Below are 23,581 nucleotides of genomic sequence, written 5' to 3'. Positions count from 1 at the left end.
GTTCATGTCCCGTCGGCGGCTTTATTATTTCTAGGGAGATTTTTTCAATTTGTATTGTAATTATATGTTTATAATAATTTGTTATATTATGTTTAATAAATTACGCTACTGCAGAAGAAGAATGCTTGTTTTCAATTCTTATTTTTTTTAATCAATTGATAGTTAAAAACCGACCCAACGCGATGGACTGCAGAATAAAACGCTCAGATGCACTTAAAGCATGCCTTTTTATTGCAGTATTCTTCCGGTTGAGGAACCTTCACATGCAGAAGTTTAGGGAAGATTGGTTCAGAGACATCAGGTTCCAGGACTGGATAGAACGCGTGGCAGGAAATAACGGTAAGGTTTTCTGCAAGTTTTGCAAGACCATAATGGTATCAAAGGTCCATATTTTGATTCGACACACCCAGACGGCCAAGCATCGAATAGCCAGGACGTTCCCTAGACATATGTTTTATTTTAAATAGAAGATTTATGTGATTAATGAATTTGTTCCTATTTTTCAATCCACACGTGTTCTATTTATTTTAATAATCGAAGAGGAGCGAGCCAAAGGCCAACAAATAGATATTTACATGGTTGCTTCTCGTTCTTACTTTACCTAAACGTTACTAGGCACACGGAGAAAACTTACTTATATCAAATACTGTAAATTTATTCAACTCCTAGTGTAATTATTCGTTTGCTTGTTAAAAATGGGACTGCAGGCCTACAGAGAATGCAATGAAAGAGTTCCTAACAAATTATCAGTCAAAAGCGAATGTTTTGTGATGACGGTGGAACATGTGTTCATACAAATACTGACATTGATATTTTTGCATTCCGTCAACATATTTATTGGGAAAAGAACACGTGTTCTTGATATCTTCTTAATGACGAATATTTTATTAGAAAGTTGGCATGCTGTCACATTTATAACAGGATCATTTTGCTCCGTGTATAAAGCGGAAATTTTGTTGAACGTTGTTAATCTGAAGCAACAAAAACTATACGACATTTGGCGTAGCGAGATTAACATTTTTTGCTGACTATTTTATGGAGTTTTTAAATACAAATCTCCATTACTTTCGAAAAACAAGACAAAACGGCCTGAATTATATTTTCAAAAATTTTCGCAAATTCGGTTACGTACGGGAATATTCGAGAGTACAATTTTTTGCACTTTAGTGGATAGTTTGTTTTAACGTTCACCGCAATGAAATTAATATCACGTCGTAGCTTAAAGCTCGTGACATACGAAGAATATGATGCATAAATATAATGTTATAACAATATTATAACATTATTATAATAATATATGTAAGTAGTGGTAGATGGGCACGGTACTGTAGAAGCCTGACATGGCTCGGTAGGAGTGGGGAAATATAATTTACAACGTATCGCTCGACTAGCAGATCAATGAATATACATCTAGGCAAAGTCCACATAAATTACATATTATGTTACCTTTCTGTGACTTCTATTATATGACGAGTGTTATCGTGAGACAGGCCTCTCCCATATACTTGGAATTATATAATGTTCCTCGTGTGTAATGGCTTTAGGTATTATTATTTTTAGATTTATTAACGCGTGAGGTGAGTCAAGTCTGCGGGCAATATAGTCGATCAATCTGTATTGGCACATAGTCGAATTTACTTGAATCCTTTCAAATTTAATTAAATTTGATATTATTTTATAAAGCTTATGTTAAACAATTTTAACACAAGTCTAGTCGTTTTTTTATCAATTTCCGATAACTTTATATTACCTCTCAGTATTATGTGTCCATTACGTCTTATGGTATATTGTATAATGTGTTGATTATGACATGATATTATGTTAGATTATTTGTATGTGATATCCCTGTTGATGTACAAAGTACACCTAGTACCTATAGTATATAGTACCTATCTATATTTGTTGTTATGTACTACATGTGTCGCATTAGAGTTTTATTATAGGTACATAATTTAACTACAACTTACTGTTTGTAAAGCTTTATTATACCTACGAAATGGTTAATTTGTGATCAGGGTGTTAGTGAAATACAAAATATTTATTTTAATCTTTAATTTAATTTAAGTACTGTGTTAGTATAACCATGTTGATGTTGGTAAGCCACATAAACTTGTATTAAAAATAACATGCAATTCATTCTATAAGTTATAATTTAACTTATGAATATACCTTCAGGGTTCCGTATTATTTTTCTTAATTGTATGTCTTGTCTTATAATAAGAGTAATAATTATTATAAATCTGTACGAATAAATAAATATGTTTGTTACTTAAGTTGGTGTTATGCATTCATTTTCCTTTTCCATTATAATTTTTCTCGGTCTTCGTAATTGAGTAAGGTTTTCTCGCTCTATTTTATAGGTTTATTATTTGTTATCTCATTTATGTTCATGTACCACAAATGATAAAAGCGCGAGATGAAAAATTTTCCTTGCCGAAACATACGCCAGGTGCCTTTATGAAACATTTGTCTAATCGAAAGATACGTCCGGTGCCTTTAAGAAACATACGCCACGTGCCTTTAAGAAACATTTGCCTTGTCGAAACATACGTGAGGTGCCTTTAAGAAACATTTTTCTAATCGAAAGATACGTCCGGCGCCTTTAAGAAACATTTGTCTCGTTGAAACATACGCCAGGCGCCTTTGAGAAACATTTGTCTCGTTGAAACATACGCCAGGCGCCTTTGAGAAACATTTGTCTCGTTGAAACATACGCCAGGCGCCTTTGAGAAACATTTGTCTTGTTGAAATGTAAACCAGGCACCTTTAAGTATCATGCATCCTGACGAAACAATCGCTAGGCGCCTTTAACCCCTTCAGACCTGAATTAAAACTGGCAGTGGTAGAACACTTTTGATGTTTTTATATATTATATAGATATCACCTGTGACAGGTAAAAACATGTATTTTAAAAAAAACACCGTCATCTGTTGGATGTAAAAGCAACACACACTATTGTTTCTCTATTTGCACAGACAGACTGAGTCACAGCAACGCGTGGCGGGGTACAGCCAGTTATTAATGTTGTTATTGTTTATTAGGAGCTTTACATGTTGCAGAAAAGTGAATGCGAATTAACGTCAGTTTGGTCGACACAGAAGTTGAGTGACAACGACAACAACAAGGAGAAACAGTTCAGCAGTGGCTCTCTTCCAGTGCCCGAAATGTCCACTAGTTTTTGAAGGTAGGATTGGGTTGTTAAGTTATCGAAGGAACCACACCCACGAAGACACACAACTAAATGCATGTAACCAGCAACTAACAAACTAACCTTTATTGCAATGAACTTGTGAACATTACTCCAACATTATTTTCTCTTTTATTTTAGTTGCTCGCTTTGTGATGTCCAAAAGAGGGGCCCTATCCATTTTGAACGAAGGCTTTTTATTCCTGAAGGACAAAACTTCCAGAACAGGGGTGTCGAGGTGGTACTGCAACAAGAGGCGATTCGGATGCAAATCTAGGCTGCACGTCAAGAATAACAATATCATCAAAAGTCAAATTAACCACTCGCATCCCGTCGATATGAAAAAGAAATCCATTATTCGATAAGTGTCACTACTTCTACATTTTATACCTTGGTAGTTTGACAATCAGTTTGTGTTTTTAGAGTAATATTTTTAGATAACTTTTACTACTTTTATTTTTCGTGGTTTTCTTATCCTTGTATAGGAACTATATTTTTTATTATGATTAATCAGCACGTTTTTCTAAGTAATAGTAATATTTTTTTAATTTTAATCTTTTATAATATATTATAATCGGACTATAATGCACTGATTGACGATGATTATTACCGTTTTAAAATATTGGTTTTCTCGAACATTCGAAGTACATTTTTTATAATCAACAATGTTTTCAGAAGTTAGTTTTAATCTTGTGTTTTTACTTTATTTTATATTAATAATACTGACATAGTTTTTAATGGTTTCTCTAATAATAATTTTTATTTGTTATTGATTTTCGCTTTGTTTAATAATATACTCTCTTACTCCAAGCTACTTTTTTGGATGACTTTATTAAGTACGTTGACATCCCTGGCTTTGATTTTTTATTCAGTTTCTATAGTTTTTATTTTCTTTTAATTTTAGTCGCACAGTTTTTACTGTCGAACAGGGGTTTCCAATATGTGATGAGCGAGGGGCAAAAGTTCCTTTATGACAGCAGATCGAGCAAGGGGGTGACCAGGTGGTACTGCAACAGGCGCCGGTTTGGCTGTAGGGCTCGAATCCATGTCTTCGGCAACAGAATCATCGACAACAAGAACTGTCACACTCACTTGGCTGACAATAATACCATTAATAATAATCAGCATTTCAACCCTCACCAAATTTTTGAACAATGCCACAAGTTGTTTGTGAACCCAGCGGGGATGTTCTTTAACAACGTGTAAGGCTGTTTAAAAGTCAATACGCTGTCAAACTTACCCTGTTCATAATGTATTTATTGGTATTAGATATTATTTATTAACACCTCGTGGCAAGACCAGAAGAATAATGCTAATGAAGGTTTTAATACAATTGTTATATTCTGTAATAAATTCATAGGTCGGGGTGTGAAGATTGTTAAAAAAAACACAATATGTTATAATTAATCTATCAACTTGCAGAAAAACCTACACGGAGAAAAATCAATTTTGCCCTGACGATAAATTAATAGGCCTTATTAATAAAACATAAATTTAAGAATGTTTTATCGATTTGCCTTGATAATATATCACAACGATGCATAAAGATAGATCAGGCCATCTGTTCGTAACGCCGGCAATCTCGTTTTTAACTGGAATTACCAATAAGTTGAAGAGATTCTTAAGAAATTAGCAATAGTTATTTTTGTCCTTGTTATCAGTAAAGTCGTAGTTTTCTCTGCATGAGAAGGCGTATTCGTAATAAAACAATATTTTATTTTATTTTGCCTAAATCGGTTTTGATTTACAAGAAGATTGATTGAAAGAAGCAAAAATCTAATGAATTTGAAGATCTGACATATTCACACCCGACCCACGATTTATTATTTCCGGAACTTCTTTTTAAGGCTGTTTTTGTAGGTATGATAAGTATTTACTTTGATTAATTTAATGCTTAGAATTGAGTTACAACAATTTTACACTATTTGGACCGAAATATGTTGAACTACAATAAAAATCTATGACTTTGTAACAACTTGTTCTACTTTATGCTTCTTATTTTTTTTCGGTATTTATACTGATCATTAAAAGTGTATTTTTATGTTTTGTTGGCCGATTTATGTAAAATGCCAATCGGTTGTTTGTTTAAGCAAACACATATCATTGCTGAATTTATGATACTGAAAATATGTGTTATTAGTTATTAGTTTATAGATTAAATATGAAATCTTAGAAAAATACCAAAAAATCTCGTTTAAAGGTTTTGTTTTGCGTTAGACAATGAGTTATCAATTCTACACGATTATTTTTTAATTGTATTATAACAATAATGTTATGTTATTGTTTGCATTTTTTTAAATCCAAAATTATATTGTAAACTGTAAAAAATAAATCTCAAGCATCAATTATGTTATATCGAATATTCAATTAACTGTTTTTGATTTTTTTTTGGTATTCACTTTTTTTGTTTTGAATTTGTTTAGTTGGATACTTCATTATTGTTATCTATTAAGAGTTTATTATTTTAATGTAAAATTTAAGTTCTACTTATTATAATTAATTGATCCAAAGAAAAACTTTACTATTTTAATAAAGGCTGGTTTAAAGGGGTAATACTGTTTTTTTTTGCTACTCAAAATCCACTAGAGACTCTAGTAGAGAGAAAACCAATAAGGCTACTACATCACCTTCATTTTCTCTATATTCATTATCAAATAATGAACATTCATACATACAATAAAAAAATATGTCAAAAATCCGGTTAAATTATCTATACCCACACTTACGTCAAGAAATTCATATTTTCTTAGGATTTTTTCTCACTCACTTACGCATACACACATACACATTAATAATATGCTTATGATATTGTTTAATTCTGGTAAACAAGTTTTAAAAAATGCCACCGGAACTGTTAACTACAACGCTTAATAATAAACAAGTGTTATATAAAAACCATCGAATTATTTTGCAAATTTCCGAGATCTCGACTGCTTTTTCATTCCCGGATCGCATCGTCTGTTATTAATCGTCTCCAACTAAGAACTAGGGGTATTATTGTTTAGTTTTTTCACCCCACCGCGCTGGCTTACAGATTTGCTCCCTGGAACGGATGACGTAGCTGTGATGACCTAAAATAGGCCATGTTTCAGTAATAAGAGGAAGTTACTTCCCGGTACTTCCAGTGCTGCTTTAGTGAACCTCTGGCAGGTCTGACCCAAGAGACGCTTCGTAAACCGTCTAATTTCGGAGTTCAGCTAACATATTAAGTTTCTTTGTGTGGAATGATACAGGTGTAACTTGTTCCTCAGTGAACCCATAAAGTGTTTGTAAAAGTTTATTAAACTGTCTTATTGTTGAACTGCTATAAATACGTGTCACACTTGCAAATTGATTGTACCCAAAATAAATACTAATTGTGTTTACCGTTAAAATTGTCAATTTATTTAATAATCCCGTTGTAGTGTTCAAAAATATTTTTTTTATAAATCGTTACTGCTGTATTGACACAACAGTTGAAATGTTGTTAATAGCATTTATTTAAATCACAAAAAGATGTTCGATTGGGATGTCTACTTGTCTGTAAAAAATCTAACGAACCGAGGTTCCCGAATCTATTGGTAAAAAGAAATAGGTAATAAATGAACTGAATTGTTTATCAAAATTTTTTAATCAGTTATTGTATTCTCCTATTAAACTGAATAAAGCTCTTCTATTTCCAGCCCGATTCATACTTTCCAAAAGGTGTAGCAGAGCTCTTTCTACTTCCTGCAGCAGAACAAGGATGGCCAGATGAAGTGGAAGTGCTCAGTCAACTCCAGGTTGAAATGCCGAGCGCGTACCACTACAGTGAACGGGATGTTCGTTGTATTGACTAACCCCCACAACCATCCACCTTGCTCTAGACCACAGGTTTTCAAACTTCGACCACCGCCCACTTTGAGATTCAAAAAAATCTATTAACTCACCTTTTTACAATACCATCTGTTGCGTATCTTAAAAATAGTTGATGCGAATATAATTTTTAAACATGCATTATTATAAGAATAGGATAGATAGGGTGTGACCAAAATCTTATTTCTGAGATCAAATAATGTTTCAATTAGAGGAAATATAACTCTACGAAATCATATTTAAAAGTATTTTTTATTTACATTAAAAGAAGGCTTTGAACTTAAAACATCCAAATGTGAAAGATGAATCTGTTGCATTTCGGCGAGTTTGCCATGCTCGAATTCACTTAAAACAGCCGAAGTCGCTGCGTTCAGTACCTTGTAGCCAATATATCTTTTTAGCTAGCAACGTTGCTACAGCACTAAATCTACGTTCATACAAATACGACGATGGGGATGCTATCTGAAATCGTTGAACAACCGACCATAACCCAGGGTACAATTGGAAGATTCGCTTCTGCAGCCAACATTTATGGTAGCCATTCTTGGACTTAATTTTTAATTCTTCGTTTGTCGTCAGTTCTAAACGTTGTTCTCCTAACCGGGATTATCCTGCTGTGTTGACATTTGAAAAACGATCCTACACCCAATCTGGTATTTCCATTTTTAAAATGTTTCGTTATACGGAAGTAAAACAAATTATTATTATATAATTCAGCCAGATTCCGTAGGATTTTCATAGATAGAATTTGTCTGCCGTCGTCCATCTAGATTTCCTTAACGCCCCCTAATTTTCTTTGAACTTTCTACTGCCACCCTGAAAGCTTCCAGCGCCCACAAAGGGGCGTTATCGCCCACTTTGAGAAAGACTGCTCTAGATCTAGATATGTCAAACAATCGAATAAACCTGAGTGTGTTTGCGAGACAGATAATGTTAGGACGGGTTGTTTCACAGAATTTTGAACAATTCATCAAATTTCAAAGATGATTTTCAAGTTCTGTGAAAGTTCTATTCAAGTTCTGTTATTATTTCAGTTTTGTGAAACAACTGGCCAATAATGAAATAGTAAAAAACTTGGGTAGAACCTTCACCGTATTGGAAATAAACATTGAAATTTTATGAATTTACCTAACATACCTCACGAAAAGTACGGACGGGTTGTTTCGGAGAATCTGAACAATTCATCAAATTTCAACGTTAATTTGCGAGTTCTGTGAAAGATATTTTCTAGTTCTGTTATTATTTCAGTTTTGTCAAGCAACTAGCCTATAATGATATAATATCAGAACTTTAATAGGACTTTCACAGAACTCGCAAATTAACGTTGAAATTTGATGAATTGTTCAAATTCTCCGAAACAACCCGTCCTTAAGACTTGTGGCTTAATTTAAGGCTTTTGGTAGGTCATTGTAAAGTTTTTGTCCTTTATAAAATAAGCTGGCGAGATTTGATGTTTAATCAGCCGGACATTCGATTTAATTATCGAAATACAACAACGAAACTTCAATGTTTCGTCTTCTGTAGTTCAGTGGTATACAAGTTTGATTAAACCTTTATTTTTTTTTTTTTTTGGAAATGTTTGGTATCAAGAATTTTCAAGAATTTTTCGACATGCTTGATAGTGCTGACTCTGACGGTAGCGGCAGCAGAGGTGCTGAAGACGTCATAATGGAAGCTGATCTAAACCCGGCTTTAATATTAGAGGAGGTGAGACTGATTTTGTGTAATTCAATTAATTGTGTAATGTTTTGAGCGACAGCGGCGAAGGCGGTAAAAATATTTATTTTATTTTTGAAACATTTTTATGTATTTTAATCTTACTTTTTATATTTAATTTTCTGAACTGCCTCAGTAACAAGCTTTTGTATTTATTTAGTGATAAATTCAAGATGTCCACTGACTTGGAATTGTTATTATTTACCTTCATTGATATTTTGGGCAACGAGGAACACATATGGTAGTTAGTCAGAGAATTTCTGCACTGATATAAATCTAGTATTACGTATTGGAATCCGAAAGCATATCAATGCGAGCGATTCTGGACTCTCAAAAGCATATTTTATTTTATGTACTGCTTTTATGGCTTTCTAAGAGTTCTTATATTTTCAGCATGGGTCTTTAGTGTCGGTGAAGCGGAATGCCAGTGGCGAAGAAGCTGGCTAGGCGAATTATTTCTAAGAAACTTGGTTTACATAAGTCTTGCATTCTTAAAGTTTCGAAATTTGTGATATTTTCAGACTCCAAATTCGGGCTGCCGCAAGCTGTTCCACCGTCTGGACGCGGGGGAGCACGCGGAGGGCGACGCGGAGGCCAGCGTGGAGGCAAGGTCTTCCGCGGGGCTGTTTCTCACTCTTCCCGCTTTATCCCTGGCTATACGCACTTCCCCGAGATAAATGACACGCCGCAGGCTGGCGATGGCAACGACCCCACGCCTGCTCAAAAGGCACGTCGCCAGCGCTGCTTTTGGTGTAGCAGGGTCAATGGGGTTGTTAAAAAAACCATGTATAACTGCAAAGCTTGTAAAGTTTCCTTGTGCATAATACCGTGCTTTGAATATTATCATACTTGCCAATAATATTCCTAGTATAACGGTGTGCATAACGAAATCTTACAATTTTTGAAATTTACAGAACGAATGAATTCTCGCATTGAATGAATTCATGTTCCAGTATTTTCCTTTGTCATCGTTCTCTTGTATATCTCGATGGTCAGTTTTGTATAGAACCTCTCTCGTGGTAGGTTCGATTCTTGCTCTGCACTTTGAATTACTGTATGGTCGTCATCGTTCTTCGTTCGTGCTTTCGAGTATTGCGCCACTGGGAATTACATCAATTTGCCTATGCACAACGTGTTCCCGTTCAATGTTGTCAAATTACATTCACTTCCTCTTTTGCGATGGATGTTGTGCTGTTAATATTCCCCATGCTACAACTCTATCGTGTTGTTCTGAATCTGGCAGTCTAGCTTTTATGTTTTTTGTGAAAACTGATTTATCGTTATAACCTCAAGTCTTCATTTTTTTATTTGGCGGAGTTAAAGTATTTGATTTCTTCAGTTGGTTCTTATTGGTAAGTGTTGATACGTTTCTTGTTTTTTTGGAAAGTTGACGCATTTGTTTTATGGTCATGTATTTTTTTTAGTGCAAATGGTCTTCCAACAACCATTGGTTTTACCGGCCTTTCTTTGGTCGGCTCCATTATGTCATATTGATTTTGATCTTCTCCAGTAATATCTGCATATTTTCTTTTCGTGACCCGACAACATCATAACTTTTAAAAACTGTGTGGTTCTCCGCACAGGACCAAACGAGGCTATTTTTTTCTTGTGTCTCAAATAAATAAATAATATTGTTGCATTTGAAATATTTTTTACCAGGAATTTAAAATTAAATTCATTACACAAAGTACACTTCCAACGCACGTGGGGACCACGCAACCGATATTTAAAATATATATTTGTTTACTTATTGTTGTTTTAAATTACGATAATATTTATAAATTATAATAATATTTTTATTATTTAAAAAAATAATAAAAAAATAAATAATAAATATGTAGGGTTTTTATTTTTGTGTGCATTCAATAATTTATAATATACGCCCATACGGAGAGAGAAAACATATTATTCTTTCCCTATAAATACTTCAATTAATTTATGGCATCTTTTAGGTATATCGGATTTTAAGACTATGGAATGTTTAAAGAAAACAAAACTCCGCAAAAGTCAATCAATATTTCGAAAAAAAACTTTCTCCTGTTCTGCAATGCTTTTCAGTCTATCGGCGGCACAATATGCGTAACTTTAAATACAAATAATTTTTACATGATATTGCAGGGTACCAGGGAACTGAACGTTTGGGTGGGATTTGGATTTCGGGAATAACAACAGGTGCTGAAGAACCTGCTGATGAATCGGCACCAACCAACTCTCAAACGATAAGAAGAACTCCGTATATTGACCCCCCTGGAAGATTATCTATGGAAATGTCAAAACATCGCTTACAAAAAATAGTGACATTCGGTAAAAAGAAAAATCCTCAACGACAATGTCGTGTTTGCAAAAAGCACAAGAAAAAAAGTTTGACGTGCTATATGTGCCAGTTTTGTTCTATTCCTCTTCATAGGGGTGATTGTTTTGAAAGATATCACACTATGACTCGATATTAGAGTTATTTTTTTGTTTTGTTAAAAAAAACATGTGAGCATTATTTTAGGAATATTAAACATTTTTGTTTATAATATACGTCGGGGGATCCAACAGCAACCGGAATTCTGTTGTGTAAACTTTCACCCGTTAGGTGAGTGTTCTTTGAATTCTTCCGCATCAGCATATCAGCAGAATTCCGCAGCAGCATACCAGCAGACTTTTTCGTTAGAGGCCGAGTTTGATTATGAAGAAAAGTTCAATAATTACTTTTTTATACTAACCCCACATAGGAGGCCCTGAGGAAAATAATTTCTGTGTGAATCTAGAGATCAGTGTGTCCCCGAGTGACGCATATATGAATATATCCCTCCCACTGCGGTGCAAGGCGATGGGTCGAGAGACCAGTTGGAGACGTCAAAGGGTCTCCCCAAACCAGTCTTCAAACCAGGCATCCTCAACACACCCCACCCGATGAACCCGGGCACACCTGCTAAATCACTTGGGGTGACCTATGGCAAAGGTGTTGGTTATACAATAAATGGTTCCCGGGGTACCCAAACCCGCCTCCAAAATTATCTATTGGGTGTAAGTTTGTACCAGAAAGGGCCTCTCTTTTTCTTTTTTTGAAAGAATTCCGGTTGCTTCAAATGTTATTATAAAGCTTTTTAATTCTTGTCCGCTTGTATCACGGATATAAAGTGGAGAAGGAAGACAATTATATATAATTTCTTTTTCCTTAAATTCGTATTTTAATGTATGGCACATTGTATAAATATAGTACTTCCGCAAAGGTCTATAAATATTTCGAAAAAAAAACGATTAGCTTCTGCTAGTTTAAATTGAATTATTTAATCATTGACGACACTTATACGAAAGATTTGAGAAAGAAAAGACAGAAAAAGATTCAGTGGCTTCTAGGAATTGGATCCAGGACTTGAATGAATCCTTAATGTGTGATTGCATGTAAAGGGGTTGATCACGCGGACCGTTAAGCTGGGTCCAGACATGTTCTTTTGTCCGTCCCGTACCTCCGTTTCGTACCAGCGTCGCGATCCAAAAACTCTGGACGCATCATCTTTTGTCCGTACCGTACCTCCGTTTCGTATCCGCGTCGCGATCAAAAGCCCGTATCTCCGTAACGTCGCTGCGATCATAGCGTGTTCATTTCCTCACACCATGTCGTCGACTGCGGAAGTGTTTGAGAATTTGACGATTGTTTGCGCGTCCTTCATTGTTATTCACAATAATATAACGAAAAAAAAACAAAAAAGGCGACGTTGGTGGGAGTTAGAATTGTTCAAAAACAGAGAAAGATGTCGCACGCCGCGAACACGTCCAGACTGGCGCAGACCCGTACCGTATCGCCTTTGAACGGGCCGAAAAACCGACTCGCGATGGATCGGAGCGTACCTCTATCCGTATCGAGATGCCGTACCACCGTACCGTACCGAACGGGCGTCCAAACTAGCGTTCTTGATCGCGACGCTGGTACGAAACGGAGGTACGGTACGGACAAAAGAACATGTCTGGACCGAGCTTTATCTTTCATAATATTCCATAGCCGTCATGTTTTTATTAAACTTTGCTCTCTTAAATGCTTTTAGGGTGTACACGGAGAATACTCGCTGATAAAATATTGTTAATTTATTAAAAATCTGGTCAAACTATTCCTTTTTCTGTTAGGGCTCCGTAGTAAGCGTTGAAAGATGGTTTGAAATGGAGATATATAAATAAGAATGTTAGAGAGAGCGCGCTAATATTAAAAACCGATAACAATTAAGCGAAAACAGTTAAAATATTTAATAAAACACGACTCGTTTGAAATAGAACAAAAATCTCTCTCTTAAGTTGTATTTAAAGATACACTGTGATTTGTTTCATACCTATAACATTTTAAATAATAGAACAAAACTTGATTTTAATAGTTTTCGGGGCTTACTTTAGGAACTTAAAAACGCAGAGTGTTAGTGAGAAATATTTTTGTGCATAAGTATTATATGGCCAAAATAAAACCAATTATGCATTTCCTCTTGTGATTTTACCTCTACTGAGACAGCATAGTATGGAATAAGTAAATTATATTTGTAAGATAGGAATATGAATTTTTAAAAAATTATTCAAAACAAAAGATTATATAAAATGAAAGATTATATAAAACGAAAAATTTACAAAACAATACATTTATAGCCATGGAGAGAGGTTGTAGATATAAATCAAATCATAATAGAAATATAAACAATAGAGACATAACATTATTCACAAACCATCAGAGAAATATTCTTTTATGTACCTCTTGTATTTGGTAAGTTCGCAACTGAAAATTTAAACATTTAGGCGAGAATTCTGCTTAGAGTTCCTTTTGCATTGATCAACCCTGAACAGGACACAAGAGCGTGTTGAACGCGCAGGTACATTCAATGGAATCTTGTTTAGCAACTCTGGGCATTGAATATTATTGTTAATTGCTTTACACAGGAATGATGCATCCTTATGATGCCCCCGTACACTCAGTGAATCAATTTTAAAGTATGAAGCTGCCTCTGTATAATAATTAAATCTTACAAATGACTTGTAACAAAGATATTTTAAGAATTAGTTTTGAATTGCTTCGATTTTGTTTATGTGGATTTTGTAAAATGGAGACCAAACAACTTATGCATACTCCAGATAGAAAGATAAGCAAAGTAGAGTTGCTTAATGATAAAAAGTTTTGTATTTCTTATGATGAAACCTAACATTTTAGCAGCTTTATTTGTGATTTGATGTATATGAAGGTTATATTGTAGTTTACTATCATGGGTTATTCCGAGATTACGAATATCTGAGACTGTTGCAATGTTGTTGTTGTTTAAATAATATTTTATTTTTATTCGTCGAAAAGACAATGCGATGAGATGATGATGAAGACGATGATGTGATGATACTGGGGACCGGATATCAAAAAATATGAATACGATTTGGGTTGGCAAAAAAGGTGCTCAAGAAACAGGACCGACTACCTTTAATAATAATAATAATAATAATTGGATGACTTGTATAGCGTCGTTTTTGTGCAAAATCACCTCAAGGGCGCTGTGACTGCTCAAATGACCCTACTGAAAGACTATCTATGGATATCACAAAACATCGCTTACAACATCTATATATTCTTCTGGAAAAAAGAAATACCCTCAACGAATGTCGTGTGTGCACCGCGCACGAGAAAAAAGTTGGACGTACTATATATGCAAGTTTTGTTCAATTCCTCTTCACATGGTTGAATATTTTAATAGATATCACACAATGACTCGATATTAGATTTAATTATGACCCTATAATTATATCCATCATTTCAAAGTTTATTCCAATACGAACGACGAGAGTAAAACTGTATATAGTTAAAAGATTTATTTTATTTCATATTTACTGAATATATTATATGTTCAATGCCAATGAGAGTACCAATTTATTTATAATGACTATGAATCGAATCGATGCTGGTGAATCGATAATGGCGAGACACAGAAACTTTTATTACTTTCAAAGATACGGAGATTTAAAATAACCACCCAAATTTTGGCCCACTACGCGTCATTGTAATTGCAATTGCGAAATGAATTAAACTGTATATATTGTACAAATAAAATATTTTTTAAAGTACCTTGTTTATTTATTGTAAATTATATAAATTCCTGGCAGAATAGAACTGACCTAGAAATCATCCATCCCCAGATTTAACTAAGGTAAATATTATAACTTTTAAATTTTTACTTTTTTTGGTAAACTTAGTTTTTCGTGCTTAAAGCTTATTTTTTTTGCTAAATATCACCACAAGAAACATCATCATCACCATCATTGCTATCCTGACAAACGCACAAAAAAATGTAGATTAAGAAAAAAAATAGTACTTAAATGTGTTTTTTTTGCAATAACCCCACACAAAATAATTTCCCTCGGGCCTATGTCATCTTTGGAGATGCTGTGTGGAGGGTGTTTTTTCGGAACGGAAGGAGAGAAAGTTCTGGGAAAGAAAAAGGTATGAAGGTTGGGTAGGAATGTAGGGACCAGTCCGGGAGTGAAGGACGAATGATCTATCTCTCGCGGTTCGGCGCAAGGCGATGGGTCGTGAGAGACCATTTGGAGAGGTTAAAGGGTCTCCCCAAACCAGCATCTCCCGATCCGGCGCGCCCGGCAGCGGGGAGGCGCATCCTGAACACATCTCACCCGATGAACCCTGGCACCCCTGCTAAATTACCCAACATAGCGAACCACTTGGGGTGATCTATGGCAGAGGTGTTGGTTATCCAATATATGATTCTTACACAGATACAAAATACAATTGAAAATAAAGTTTTTGATGACTGTATCGTTATGCTCACTATCGCGTTGTGCATTCCCTTCTTAGACTAACTTAACCCAAACACAACTACGTTCCTCTCATTTTTTGAATGCCGCATCCAATCGGTCTCAAAACGGACCATACCCGCATCAGAATAGTCATCGTCTAGTGATGCGGGTAACGTATTTGTATATTATGTACCTATATTAAAAGTCAATTAACCCCCTGGTTGCCGGCCATAAATGAAAAAAAAAATCCTCACATATTTTCCCCATACTACATTTTTATTTTTTTATTATTATTATTTTAATACAGATCATATGGGTTACATTAATACATACATATTTTGCAAAATATAATATTAAGGTTCATAATTGGTCATGTATACCTTATCAGAAAAGAGGAGCTCTTGTGCCTGATAAGAGAGCCACGATTCTTAATGGTTTTGCATTTGAGTTCTTTTAAAGATTGGCGTAATAAATTGATTTCTCATCAGTTTGTAAAATTCTTGATATTCTGTGTTATTTTTGTTGTTACATGGAAGTATATTCTTCCATGCCACACACAAAGCTACCGTGAGCATGTCGATAAAACAGTAATCTAGATAGGCAGAAAACTGTATTAAAGATTAGTTGTTTCACAGAATTTAAATAATTCATCAAATTTCAAAGTTAATGAAATGTGAAAATCCTATTCGAGTTCTGTTAATATCCAAGTACTGTGTAACAACCTGCCCATGATGAAAAAATAAAAGAATTTGTTAAATATACAGAAAATAGAGACACGCTTGATTAGCACTTTTTTATTTTAAAAAGACTTTCCAGTAGTTGGATAGTAATGAGAAATAAATATTTCAGTTTCCCGAAATGAAAAATCAATCATTTTAATAAAATTAAAAACGATTGTTACTTGGCGGCCATTGTTATTGATGTCAAAGTTAGTTTTTTTTCCTTCTCTTATTTAAACAAAAATATGAACCTGAATAGTTTGTCAGTTTGGGTTTAATTAAAAAAATAAAATAAATTTAAAAAACTGGCCATAAACAAACAATTTAAAATTATTATGTCAAAATACGGCGTAAAGAAAAGACGTCAAATTATACGCTTTTTAAGAAATAGCTACGAAAATGCACTTTTTCCATTTCAGGAAATTGCTTAACTGACTTCTCATTGTTATCTAACTGTTACACAGTGGTTTTTCTATTGCATAGTGCGTATTAACCGTGTCACTATTTTTTGTTTACCCAGTACTTGAATAGAACTTTCACGGAACATGAATATCAATTTTGAAATCTGATTCACTTGAATTCAATTCAATTCCCATTTAATTCAATTTATTTATTACCACGTAGCTCAGTGGTTCCGTGCACCTGACCGGTAATCAGAATGAGCGGGTTCAATTCCCGTCGGCGACATTTATTTTTTCTCGGAAGATTTTTTCATTGTGTTTCAGGCTAATGATTATTGTTTGTAACAATTAGTTTTTAGTTGGCCTTCGACAGGAGCCAAGAGTTTTTGTTTCTTTTGCATTTCGCGCTAAACAAGTGTATATTTTTTAGATTTTAGTATGATAGTAGTCGATTCTAAAACCCTCTCATTTTGACTAATGAATGTGTATTTTTTAGTGAAGTTCATACTATCCCGCACCGGCACGACCCTGCTGCTTTACAAGGACTACACCTACTACCTGCACAAGAAGTCCATGGTAGGCGGCTGTCGCTGGGCCTGCTCCAGTCACGGGGGGAAGGGCTGCAAGGCAGTGGTGCACACGCGGGACAACGCGGTAGTGGCGCACAAGGACGTGCACACGCACTACCCTCGCAAGCCCTGGAGACCGACGGTTCCTTTTCTCAATTCTCCGCTGGGTTTGAGCTTTTACAATCGCTGGTGAAAGGATTCATCATACTATATGATTGCCGTGTTCACGCAAAACCTCCTAGATCACAAGGCCGGGACACAAGCAGCCTCCTAACTTGTATGGGATTTTACAAAAAATTACGTATATTTTTTCAATTTTTATTTCTTTATTAAAATATCTTTAATGTTTTAGTTCATTTAAAAAAAAAACATTTTTTAAGGTTCCCACAAGTTAGGAGGCTGATTTGATTCAGTGTCCCGGCCTTGTGATCTAGGAGGTTTTGGTTCACGCCCTTACCACGCAACTTCTTCAGGTGATTAGTCAGGAAATTCCCAAAAGCCCCAAGATATAAGATTCTGTCCATTTTTTATTTTGTGTCCGATTGACAATAATTTCATGTAAGTGTGCGGTTACAAAGCACGTAACCTTAGTAAGTAAAAAGTGCAGTATAAGCTAGACTCGTTTTCAATTAAGAAATTGACATCTACGTAGTCGTAAGGCTCTCGACTAGCAATCCGAAAATCGCGGTTCAGTTCTCGGCGTGCGCAAGAAAATTTTATTTAATGAATGTGTGTTCACATTTCATTCATTTAAAATAATGTATAGTACACTTGCCGCATTGGAAGATACTCTAAGTATCGCCCTGGTGTAAAACCACCATTCAGAATTGTAACGTTGCGTGATATGGCTTTAACCATGTTTGGTAATCAGATCTGAATAGCCAGGTTCTCCCCCACCTTCCTCTTTCCCATATTCTTCCCCTTCCCACTGCCTTCAGCATCACAATGTACCTCAATTATGGATGTCATAGTCTCACTGGCTCCAGACTGTTGGTAGCAGTTGGGACTCTTGTGCGGTATTCACATAAAAAAATACAATCAAATTTACTCTGATAAAGAAACTTTATTGGGGTTTTATCGTGCTTTGATTTCCTTAGATTATTAATGATGGGTTGTTTCACAGAATTTGAACAATTCATCAAATTTCAAGTTATGTGGTAGTTCTATTCAAAATCTGTTTTTATTTCATAATAATGTGCAATTGCAGGGCACTTCACTAGCAACAATTTATTGTTTCATTTCATTGTTTAACAATAAAACCCAATTAACGAACTGTGTTTAGAATTTATGGATAAATAATTTTTTATTAAATCATATTAGTCTCTTTGCCTTCACGACTGAAAATTTGGTAATGATATTCCATTTACCTAATATAAAATGAATCGAATATTATGCTGTACTATTTCAATGATCTCAAACTCAAAAAAGATCTCACAATTTAATAAAATAATTTTCATTTTATAATAAATAACTTCCACTACTTCGACCACTAAATGTCTTCCATTTAACCTTAACCTTAACCGTACAACATTCCTTAAAGCTTGTCAAAATTGAATTAGATATATTTTTATACATTCCACATAAAATATTTACAAAATATTATGAGAAAAAGTGTCAAATTTATATTATGATAATATAAAGTCTATTAGTGATTTCGTGTGATTGAATTGTGTCAATTTTTATGTGATTAATTTGGAGTATGGTGCAATCAAAACCATTCAGGTATAATAATGGTAGAAAAACACTATTTACTTTTAAACATTTAGAATATATTTATTTACAAAAAATATATAATATACAAAAGTCATGATGACAAGGCGTCATTTGCAAAAATGAGAGCATCTTCTAATGGGGTGATAACTTTTAAGCCACCCTATACATTAACGTAATATTTTTAACGTAGACAGGCAATATTATATATTTTTACATAATATATAATATTACCTAAGTCTTCGTTAAAAATATTACGTTAATTTATTTACATAATATTAGTCAGGCTGTTTATGCAATAATAATTATTGTAGTTTTTATTAAAAAAAAATAATATTTAGTCAATAATATATTGCATATTTACAATATGTATTTTAAATTAATTTTTCAAAGCTTTATATTTTTCTTGAATATTGTTAAATGTGATGTAATCACTTTTGTTATATACATAATTTAATGGTACCTTCGTTATAAAGCCAGATTGACCTTAGTAAATATCGTGGATGAGATTTTCCATTACATTGTTTATTTTCTTGAAATCTTCACATTCAAAGATTCGGAGAATATTTTTTTTCCATTGAATTCACGATATGACATTTTTAATCAGATACTCAATATATTGATGTGAATGGTTTTTTTGGTATTTTTATGTAAATTTACTTATTCCTAATAAAACAAAATTGTCGAAATTTAATATTTACGACTTAAAAGTCGTTCTTATAATAATTTTGTGATATAATATCAATTATTAAAAATGTTGATTTGTCATCATGTAAAAATTATACCTGGAAAAGGTTTATTCCCCTTTCTCAAATGAACTTAGGATCTTTACAAAGTAAGTTCTTAAATTCAACATCACATTTCATATCTATTTTACTGTTATGTAGTTTTAATTAGATATTCAAGGATACATATATTTTATTAATTGTTAACCAAATTTTATATATTTTTTTAGTGAGATTGTTACTTACTTGGGACGGGTTATTTCACAGAATTTTAACAATTAATCAAGTTTAAAAGCAAAATTCAAATTCTGCGAGAGTTCTATTCAAATTTTGTTAAATTTCATTTCATCACGGGAAGGTTGTATCACAGTACTTGCACAGTAACAGAACTTGAATAGGACTTTCACAGAACTTGAAAATTAACTTTGAAATTTGATTAATTGTTAAAATTCTGTAAAACAACCCGTCCTTAATCTATTATTTGCAAATTTGAAAGAAAATATTTTTGCTACTAAGAATTTTTCTGGTCTTAATATCTTGCTACGGTGTTGGAAATTATATTATTATTCATTTGAATAAAGCTTATTGACGCGAAAGTTTGTGTTTTTTTAACCTGTAACGTCTACACGTTATATGAATTTGTTTGTATACAAAAGTCAATTGAAAGCAAAATATGTAGGTATGTTGTAATAATTGAAATGCAATGCAATAGTTGTATTTGATGTCAATGTTAGTATAGATTTTGGAAACAGAACCCGATATTTTAAAGGATATTTCTTCCCTACCATTGTTATTTGCATCTTGTCCGTAAGTAATGATGGTTTTTGTTTTGTGATTGAGTGAGATGTCAATGTGATGGTTAGGGTTATTAATCTGAGTTTGTTTACAACCTTTACCCATTCCACCTACAGGTGTGTTTGCTCCTGAAGACCTGGCGGAAAAAGAACCGAAAAATAAATCTTCTAAAAGACGACAGTGCCAAATTAATGAGAAATGTAAGAAAAACCGAACTAATGACACATGTGATAATTGCAAGAAACCCGTTTGCGGAAAGTGCATAGGGTATTATAAAAAAACACATGTTTGTACCAAATGTGTACATAATTCAATAAAGTAAACAATTACATTAATTATTGTTTATTTATTTTTTTGTATTAAAAATTACACTCACGCGATCTTTATTGGTATGGAGCAGTACCCGGTCATTCTAGTGTTAAATTAATGTGTTTATTATTATGTAAACATACAAAATCTAAGTAACGTATTATTTATTGTACATATTTACATCCATACACGCGGTCTGAAATGAGTTAATATGCTCTCTTTTTATTCCTCTTTTTATAGATAACGATTGTTTTGTATTTCTTTTAAATTATCTCCACACAGGAGGCCCAGAGGAACTAAAATTCCTTGAAAGCCTGTCATCTTTGGGGATGTTGTGTGGAGGGTCTTTTTAGGAAAATGAATGAGGGAAAGTTCTGGGAAGGAAAAGTGAATGATAGCAATCTAGGGGTCAATGTGTCCAGGAGTGACGGAAGTAAAAATGCATCTCTCCCACGAGTCCGGCTGGAGAGGCCAAAAGGTCTCCCTCAACCGAACCCTTTGGATCCAACCCGTCACGCAGTAGGTGGGCAAACGCATCCGCCGCCAAGACCTAGGCAAAATTCACCCCATGAACCCGGGCACCCCTGCTAAGTCACCAAACATAACGATCCACTTGGGGCGACATATGAGAATGCTTCGCTAGATTCTTGAGCCTGGATTATAATTCAATGCATTGTTGTAAGGGTTTTTCATCCTTCAGCTGTTTTATGGTATCTACAATTTTTTTGAATAAATTTTATAACCTTTTAAAATTTTATTTTCAGATGATGTCCTCATACACTCTCTTTGCGGGAATACGATGGTCCTTTATAGAGATAATACGTTAGATTGACAACAATAACATTCCTACAAGCGATCACCCGTTTGCACGTAATTTGACACTTCATATTATGTGAAGAGTTATATTGTAATACATTTCATGAAATATACCGAATACGTCCCATTAAATTGGTTGTTATAGAATAAGATTTATTATGTATAGTATGTTTGAATTTGTTATTTTCTAGAGTTAGAAAGAGATACTATTTTATTGCTTAAAATTTTAATAAACTTGTCGAATTACGCGGCACGTTTAATACGCTACAAAAAATATGAATCGCACTTGGTTTCAACTTAATTACTACAAGAAATAACTATTTATTTCGTGGAAAATGGTAAAAGATAAATTCAAGTTCCATTTTTTCTCTATCAAAGTTAATTTCGAATGTAAGGAAATACGCATAAATTATTGAAATAATCCAAACTAATAATCTAAAAACCCATTGTGTGTTTGTTTACTTAACTCTTGACAGGCCGAGATGCCAAACTAGACGGCTGTAACCTAGTGGGTCTTCCGACGACCCCATGCATTTTTCTGTCCTATGGGCTTTTAAACTATAGAAATCCCAATTATTCAGCCAATTATAAATGGTAACTATATATTACCGGTCGGTGGCCGAGTTGACATCGCGTTTGGGGCCCACCCAGGCGTAGTATGTTCAATTCCTCGGCTGGCTAAGTCCTCCATCACAACACAAGCAACATTTTCAGCTTACTGTGGTGGTTATAGGAGATTTTCAAATATTGTCAGGTTATTCGTAACCCGGGAATGTTTGTCTTTCTTTATAAAAAAAAAAAACTATGTATTTGCGCAGAAATACGTAAAATACTAAAATGACATATCAAGTATTTAAGCTAACATAAGGAAGATAGTAATTTTGAGTACTACCTACTTCCCCATTTGGATGCGGGATAGTTAAGACCCCGACTTAGTTGGCTCCATTCGATATTTAAGTTGAAATCAAGTGTTGTTTTTTTAAATAGCCTTTCAAGGCAGTGGAATTCGACAAGTTTACCGAATTTATTAACATTCGATTTATGTAAATTAATATATTTTATTTTAAATAGATATACATAATACGTACATGGTGTCTACAGGGGGTTAATATCAGTTGTTTAATTTTTTTTAAACGTGTTTCAGCGTAGACACGTCTCTAAAAGTTTTTTTTTAACCCTTTAGGTGCCAAAAAAAACGTTTAAAAAACGGGATTGAATCGATAGGTTTCCTGATAAAAACTGGATGTATAATCAAGAAACCGGAACACGTGTTCATAAAAATCCTAATATTTTCGTCTATATATATTATCAAGCCAAATGCAGGTGCACGAACAAGTGTTCCGAAATGTTAGGAATATACTGAAAGCTTATCGGGAAACGGCCCGCAATATCCCGTTTAAACCGGATTATCAATAATTTGAAGAAATTCTTAATAAATTAGCAATACTCGTTTTTTTCCGTGTACCCACCCGTTTCCGGACACCGTGCATAGATATATTTTATTCTTTACTGTTTTCTATTATTTAGATTATCAAATTTCAGTTTTATTTTGGTGATGGTTTCCTATTTTATTTTCAATTATTAATAAATTTATTAAATAGTTATTATTATTATAATGTAGTATATACCTTTACGCAGTAAACCACCAACATTTGTTTATTGGTAATATACATTTATATTGAACGAATTAAAAATCAATTAATTTTAATACTTGCATTCCGTGTTTTATAAAGGTACCTACTAGGGTTTGTTATTTCCTATTTTTACGAAATAATTTCTAAATAAATGCGATACTTCAGAGGCTATTTTATGTAGGTATAAAATGATTATTATGTAATGAACACGTTTTGTTCAACTAAATATGTATTTTATTTATGAGTAAGAAATGTTAAGTATAAGTAATCTAAAATAAAGTTCACTTTTGACTGAAAATATATTCGTTTTTTGAAACCGCAAAAATAAATGTCATTTACAATGCTTAAAAAATAATAATTAATTAATAATTTATGTCATTTATTCAAACATTATCACAACCATTAAAAAA

At 33.7% G+C, this 23,581-nt stretch overlaps 1 protein-coding gene across 40 annotated transcripts in view; it reads left to right on the top strand.

Moving 5' to 3' along the window:
* LOC149418217 (uncharacterized) overlaps window positions 1–23,581 on the top strand; it is a 598,424-nt gene that overhangs the window by 437,070 nt on the left and 137,773 nt on the right. The window contains exon 5 of one of the 40 annotated variants that reach the window (XM_089639798.1): window positions 21,486–21,568. The exons of 33 other annotated variants lie outside the window; for them this stretch is intronic. In XM_089639798.1, coding sequence (XP_089495924.1) covers window positions 21,486–21,553 — 68 coding nt within the window. In that variant the 3' untranslated portion in view covers window positions 21,554–21,568. Of the gene's footprint in view, window positions 1–237; window positions 483–3,328; window positions 3,568–4,091; window positions 5,126–9,258; window positions 9,612–10,855; window positions 11,203–17,109; window positions 17,391–21,485; window positions 21,569–23,581 lie in introns of those variants that run through there. 6 more of the 40 variants (XM_089639761.1, XM_089639757.1, XM_089639756.1 and 3 more) reach the window with 6 other exon arrangements.

This window comes from Hesperophylax consimilis, chromosome 14 (assembly GCF_061612785.1).
Source record: "Hesperophylax consimilis isolate HC1 chromosome 14, BYU_Hcon_1.0, whole genome shotgun sequence".
Taxonomy (NCBI): domain Eukaryota; kingdom Metazoa; phylum Arthropoda; class Insecta; order Trichoptera; family Limnephilidae; genus Hesperophylax; species Hesperophylax consimilis.
The sequence above is the reverse complement of the archived record's forward strand: the minus strand, read 5'-3'. Positions and strand labels throughout refer to the sequence as shown.